General features: G+C 38.0%; 1 protein-coding gene across 1 annotated transcript in view; it reads left to right on the top strand.

Annotated features, from left to right (window-relative positions):
- LOC103071096 (DNA mismatch repair protein Msh3-like) overlaps positions 1–7,597 on the top strand; it is a gene marked incomplete at its 5' end in the record, with an annotated part of 82,825 nt that overhangs the window by 48,637 nt on the left and 26,591 nt on the right. Inside the window, one exon of the mRNA XM_007451723.1 lies at positions 150–307. Coding sequence (XP_007451785.1) covers positions 150–307 — 158 coding nt within the window. The remainder of the gene's footprint in view (positions 1–149; positions 308–7,597) is intronic.

Raw genomic sequence — 7,597 nt, 5'->3', positions numbered from 1 at the left:
TCTTTCCCTTTGTGGTACTTAATGGGTGACATATTTAAACACCACACCTTAATCTTTTGCCTAATGCATCCTCATTTATGGAATAAATTGTAGCTATTACATAGAAGCCCCTCTAGTACAATAAGTGAAATTGCTTTTTAATTTTCTAGGGGGACTCAGAGAGAGTAATGATAATTACTGGACCAAACATGGGTGGAAAGAGCTCCTACATAAAGCAAGTTGCATTGATTACTATCATGGCTCAGATTGGCTCCTATGTTCCGGCAAAGGAAGCAACAATTGGAATTGTGGATGGCATTTTCACAAGGTAAAAACATTAGTTCTATTTGAATATATTTCTGACAATAAATCAAGCCCACATCGTCACATGAATTTTCTTCTTACGTACATAGTTAGGTGAACAGATTTGCTATATAGGATTTTGCTATTTAGAATTTCGGAACTTAAAGAAATCATTTCATCATGAAATTAATATCAGAAGAGACCTAGGAGATCATTTTGTCTGGTCATTTTCAACTTGTTTTTAGTTACCGAGTTCTTTCTTAAAGGAAATTATTTGTAGAAGTTGAAAATTAAACAGATAAAAGCAGATCTGCTCTGCCTTAATCAGAGGTAGAAGGCTTGAACCTAAATGTCCATTGACAGATGAATGGATAAAGAAGGTGTGGTACATATATACAATGGAATATTACTCAGCCATAAAACAGGATGAAATAATGCCATTTGCAGCAACATGGATGGACCTAGAAATTTTCATATTAAGTGAAGTAAGTCAGACAAAGACAAATATCATATATCACTTATATGTGGAATCTAAACAATGATACAAATGAACTTATTTACAAAACAGAAATAGACTCACAGACTTAGAAAACAAACTTATGGTTACCAAAGGGGAAAGGTGGAGGGAGGGATAAATAAGGAGGTTGGGATTAACATATATACACATTACTATATATAAAATAGATGAAACAACAAGGACCTACTGTACAGCACAGGGAACTCTACTCAATACTCTGTAATAACCTATATGGGAAAAGAATCTGAAAAAGAATGGATATATGTATATGTATAACTAAATCACTTTGCTAAATCACCTAAAACTAACACAACATTGTAAATCAACTATACTGCAATATAAAATAAAATTTTTCTTAATTTCAAAAAAATAGAGGTAGAAGGCTTGGAGACTTGGCTTCTAGGCTCTATAAAGCAGTCTGCAACCTAGTCTACCCTCCTTATTTTATAGATCGGGAACTGACAGACTGGAAAAGGCACTGGCCTAAGATAATTTAATTCATATTCTTTTTTGCTCTAAGGACATAACATGCAACTGGCTAAGACTTACCCTCAACCTATAAACCTAAATTGCATGCCATATTAGGAATATAGGTGAAATATCGTGGTCTCACCAATTAGGATTCATAGTTTAATCTATTTACTCAGATTTATCTGTTCTTAAAATATTATTTACACTTCTTATACTTACATTTTTAGAAAAAGGTAAATATAGTCTATAGTGTATAGTCAAAGTGTATGTGCAGAGTGTCTGATTTATTTTCCTGCTTATTTAATATTTGACCCTTGAACACATCAGAATATATCACATGCTGAGGTTCATGTAGTTGAGTAGACATTAAAACACTTTAAGGCTTGGGTTTTAATCAGAGAATGAACAAAGCAAAGCAACCTAAATTCTGTTGGGTTGGCTAAAAGGTTTGTTCCTTTTTTACAGTAAGATGGCTCTAGTAGTTCTTAGCTGTCTTTAACTTCATTTGAAACAGTTTTGTTAGATTGTATTGTGACAGCTGTCACATCAGCGTGCATTTACAAAAAAACATCAAAATTGGTGAATTTTTGTGTAGCCATTTTAATATTGAAGATGGATAAGAAAGCAACATTTTCAGTGTATTATGCTTTATTATTTCAAGGAAGGTAAAAAGGCAACTGAAACGCAAAAAAAGATTTTTGCATTTATGGAGAAGGTGCTGTGACTGATCAAATGTGTCAAAAGTGGTTTGTGAAGTTTTGTTGTGGAGATTTCTTGCTGGACAATGCTCCATGGTCAGGTAGACTAGTAGAAGTTGATAGCGATCAAATTGATACATTCAATGAGAACAATCAACGTTATACCATGCGGGAGATACCCGACATACTCAAAATATCCAAATCAAGCATTGAAAATCATTTGCACCAGCTTGGTTATGTTAATCACTTTGATGTTTGGGTTCCACGTAAGTTAAGTGAAAAAAAACCTTCTTGACTGTATTTCCGTGTCCGATTCTCTACTGAAACGTAATGAAAATGTTCTGTTTTTAAAACAAGTTGTGACGGGGGATGAAAAGTGGATATTGTACAGTCATGTGGAATGCAAGAGATCGTGGGGCAAGCGAAATGAACCACTACCAATCACACCAAAGGCTGGTCTTCATCCAAAGAAGGTGATGTATTGTGTGCATCGTGGGACTGGAAGGGAGTCCTCTATTATGAGCTCCTTCTGGAAAACCAAACGATTAATTCCAACAAGTACTGCTCCCATTTAGACCAACTGAAAGCAGCACTCTATGAAAAGTGTCCATAATTAGTCAGCAGAAAATGCATCGTCTTCCATCAGGATTAACACAAGACCACATGTTTCTTTGATGACCAGGCAAAAACTGTTACAGCTTGGCTGGGAAGTTCTAATTCATCCACCGTATTCATGAGACATTGCACCTTCAGATTTACATTTATTTCCGTCTTTACAAAATTCTCTTAAAGGAAAAAATTTAAATTCCCTGGAAGACTATAAACAGTTCTTTGCTCAAAAAGATAAAAATTTGGGGGAAGATGGAATTATGAAGTTGACTGAAAAATGGCAGAAGGTAGTGGAACAAAACAGTAAATATGTTGTTCAATAAAGTTCTTGGTGAGGGCTTCCCTGGTGGCGCAGTGGTGGAGAGTCCGCCTGCCAATGCAGGGGACACGGGTTCAGGCCCTGGTCCAGGAGGATCCCACATTGCTGCGGAGCAGCTGGGCCTGTGCGCCACAGCTGCTGGGCCTGCGCTCTAGAGCCCGTGCTCCACAACAAAAGAAGCCACCGCAGTGAGAGACCCGTGCACTGCAACGAAGAGTAGCTTGCGCCTGCGTGCAGCAACGGAGACCCAATGCAGCCAAAAATAAGTAAATAAGAATTAAAAAAAAAAAGTTCTTGGTGAAAATGAAAAGTGTGTCTTTTCTTTTGACTTAAAAACGGAAGACACTTTTTGGCCAGCCCAATATTTGATGCCATATCACCAAACAGATGTTATTTTGATCTCCATATATTTGTAAATGAACTCAATATAATAAATTTTAAAAATATTTATTTAGTTTTTAACATTATAATTTTCTATTTCCTAAGAAAAAATACTAGGTATTTTATTTTGGTTACATTATTAGGAGGAGTGACAGAAATTTCATCAATAGAAAAAAGATAAAAAGAAGAGAAAAATGAAAAGAACGAAAAAATATCTTGGGCAATGTAAGGTAATTTGTCTGGAAGAGAATCTTGTTAGCAGAATATCAGGAATGTTTTTAGATACAAGTAATAGAAAAGAAAATAAGGGTTTAGGGCTTCTCTGGTGGCACAGTGGTTGAGAGTCCACCTGCCGATGCAGGGGACGTGGGTTCGTGCCCTGGTCTGGGAAGATCCCACATGCCGTGGAGCGGCTGGGCCTGTGGGCCATGGCCACTGAGCCTGTGCGTCCGGAGCCTGTGCTCCGCAACGGGAGAGGCCACAACAGTGAGAGGCCCGCGTACCGCAAAAAAAAAAAAAAAAAAAAAAAAAAAAAAAAGGAAAGAAGGGTTTACTTTTCTCATTTAACAAGGAAGCTTGAAGTAGGTGATCACTTTTGATGTTTCAGTGGCTCTGCAGTTTTGTTGTCTTCTCCTCATAGTTGCAATATAGTTGCTGTGACTCCAGACATCACATTGATATTCATATGAGGAAAAAGGGAAAAGGAATGCAAAAGCTTCTCCTTTTTTTCAGGAAATCAGTACCTTTTCAGAAGCCTCCCAGAAAACTTTCACTTACATTTCGCTAACCAGCTCTGTGTCTCATGGCCATAATTACAAAGCAAAACAAAGTATGAATTTGATTTTATCCAGCTTTTATAACGGAGTTAGGCAAGGGACAGGTGTTTAGGAATGGATTTAGAGGTAACCAGAAAATAGTTTCTGCCACAAGGAATGAATTCAATGATAATAACAATAACTAACCTTTGTGATGATAACATATTTATAATATTAGTATAATAAAATTCTTACCAATGTATAGAACCTGTTCTATGTATATAAAATATTTATATAAAGTATATTCGGTGAGAGCAAATATAAGCCTTCTGGAAAAGGACAAAGTGCATTAATTCAACAAATTTGGATCTTTATCCATTCATTTTCATTTGTTCGTTCATCCAACATATACTAACTTGGCATCTAACATATGACAAGCACTCAGAATACAAAGCAATCATAGTTTCTGTTCCCATGAAGTTTACCTGATGGAGAAGATCAGCATAAACCAAAAAATTGTATAAAGAAATGTAAAATTGCAGCTGTGACAAGTCTACAAAGGCTAGGTATGTGAGGCTGTGGCAGCCTGTGGTGCTGGGACCTGATCTGGTCAGGAATGTCAGGAGAAGGCTTCCTTTAGCAGATGATGTGTAATCTGAAGGAGGCGTTAACTAATCAAAGGAAAGAAGAGCATTTCAGACCAAGAAAGCAGCATGTGCAAATGTTCTTTCACATTAAAAAAAAACACAGTGAGACAATAGCCGAAGGGTGGCCCTCTAGGGGAGCAAGATTCTCCATGAAGCTGAAGACAATAGGTAAGGGCAAGTTACACAAAGTGTAGGCCGTGTTAGGAGTTTGTGTAAAAGCCATGGGAAACCATTGAAGGGTTTTAAGCAGGGCTTGGTATGATCACATCTACATTGGCTGAAATGCAGAGAATGTTTGGAGGAAGGACACAGTTGATCAGCACAGTCTTATCAGTAGGCCCTTTGCGGTGGCCTTGGTGAGAGGTATCAGTAGTTTGGACTGGGTTGTAGTGTTTAAATGGAAAGGAGTCATATTTGAAAGGTAATAAATAACAGGAAATAAATCAACAGGATTTGGTGATAGATGGGATATGAGGCTGAGATAAATGAAGTTTTCAGCGATGACAGTGGTTTGTGCATCTGGGTGGAGAATGCCGGCATTTACTGGAAGAGAGTGATTTTTTTTCCGTGGATCCTGACTTTATTTTTGGTTTTTTGATTTACAGTGTTGTGTTAGTTTCAGGTGTACAGCAAAGTGATTCAGTTATACATATATTCATTCTTTTTCAGATTCTTTACCCATGTAGGTTATTACAGGATATTCAATAGGACCTATACAGTAGGTCCTTGTTGGTTATCTATTTTATTTATAGTAGTGTGTATATGTTAATCACAAGCTCCTAATTTATCCCTCCCCCACTCATTTCCCCTTTGGTAACCATAAGTTTGTTTTTGAAATCTGTGAGTCTGTTTCTGTTTTGTAAATAAGTTATTTGTATCATTTTTAAAAATTAGATTCAACATATGAGTGATATCATATACTTGTCTTTGTCTGACTTATTTCACTTAGTATGCTAATCTCTAGGTCCATCTATGTTGCTGCAAATGGCATTATTTTGTTCTTTTTTATACCTGAGTATTGACTTGGTTTTTGTATGTAGTAGGTAGCAATACTCTGAGACCATAGGGAAGCTGTCATGTAGTCAGTTGGATATAAAGTTTGAGTTCAGAGGGAGAGATGAAAGGTAACAATATAGATTTGTTGTGAGACATCTTTGTATAAGTGGGAAGTGAGATCCTGGGTGTGGATGAGATCATGTTGGCAGAGAGTAAATATAGTGAAGAAGATAATGTTCCAAGGCTGAGCCTTAGAACTGCCAACATGTCATGGCTGAGTAAGAAGATAAGCTTGCAAAGCCAACAGAGAAGGAGTACCCAGAGAGGTAGGGGAAAATCAGGACATCCCAGTGTCATGGGAGCATGGGGAAAAGTGCTTCAAGGAGGAAGGAGGTGGTCCACAGCGCTGAAAGACTGAATGAGATGAAGCCTGAAAAGTCCACCTTGGCTTTAGCAAAATGGATATGACTAGTGACCTTTGCAAGAGCTGTTATGGTGGAGTGGTGGGGCCCCACTCTAGTTAAAGAGGGTTAGAGAGTAAGTGAGAGGTTAGGATATAGAGTTAGTAGGTGACCCTGGAGCAGATTGGCTGGGAAGAAGGGATGAGAGATCCAATAAGGGACTTGTTTTATTTTTGAGTGGTAGACTTGAACATGTTTAAGAGGGATATCCAGTGGAATATGTTATGTCCATGAATTTATGATTCTAAAAAAATGCATCAGTCACCTTAGAGGATATTAGAATGAATTCATGATACTTAAAACAAAAAATCACTAGTCAGTTTGGAGAATAAAAATTGAAAAATAAAGGGGAAGAATCATGCAGCTACCATGCCTTTCCAAAAATATTATGAGAAGAATTTTCTCTTTATGGAAGTGTTCCAGCTAACAGAGAAGGAATAGTAGTATTAGAATATCACCCCCTCTCTTTTTTTGCAATCCCTAATGTAGTTATAGATCTAGGCAATAATTAGAAATGGCTGCTAATGTCATGAAAAGAGAGACAACCAGACATTTGGCCAGAGTTTGTAACACAAGCTATGAAGTCTGGGGAAACAAATCAAACCTTAATCTATTTGGATATCTAGATCTATCTGAAACACAGAGAGATATTGATCTTTTATACTTCAGGATTTTTGTTGGGGGGAGGGCTGCACTGGGTCTTAGCTGCGGCACACGGGATCTTTGTTGCGGCATGCAGGATCTTTTTAGTTGAGGCATGTGGACTTAGTTGTGGCGTGTGGACTTCTTAGTTGCGGCATGCGGACTTCTTAGTTGCAGCATGCATGCGGGATCTAGTTCCCTGACCAGGGATGGAAACTGGGCCCCCTGCATTGGGAGCGCAGTCTTACCCACTGGACCACCAGGGAAGTCCCTGCAAGATTGATCACAACTTCAAAACATTAATTAGCAAAGAATCATTTCAGTCAAAGGAATAAATAGATTATAAAGATATAAACACTGAAATATGGGACATTCTCTTATGCATTACCATTTAAGTAGCTGTTGTTTCATGGACCTTAAGGTCATGTTTATAAAAGCAGTCTGCCATGGGCCCTGAGTGTCCCTGCATGTCCCTACTGTGTACACCAAGAAAGCCCCTGATTGCTCCCTACCTGGGCATTTGTCAGGGTTGGGCTTGCAGCAAGCAATCTCGAGGGAAGAGGTAATAACATCTCCCCACAAAGAGGAAGCTTTTGCTTCTTTTTGTTGTACAAGTAGTGAATCCTCAAGTTCAGTTTTCTGCCTTGTAATACAACCCACTGCATGCACAGCATCCATGGTGAGCCCTTTGCCTTGCCCTTACGGGACTTGACAGCTAATGCAAACCAATATGGGTAAAAGTCCTTTGTTTCTGATTTAGGGTTTTCATGTCTTTTGCCAGCATCTGTGGAACTATATTGGCTTAACTTGATATAAATA

Source organism: Lipotes vexillifer, unplaced genomic scaffold (genome assembly GCF_000442215.2).
Source record: "Lipotes vexillifer unplaced genomic scaffold, Lipotes_vexillifer_v1.1 scaffold740, whole genome shotgun sequence".
NCBI classification, from domain to species: domain Eukaryota; kingdom Metazoa; phylum Chordata; class Mammalia; order Artiodactyla; family Lipotidae; genus Lipotes; species Lipotes vexillifer.
Note: the sequence above shows the minus strand (reverse complement) of the source record. Positions and strands in the feature narration are given on the sequence as shown.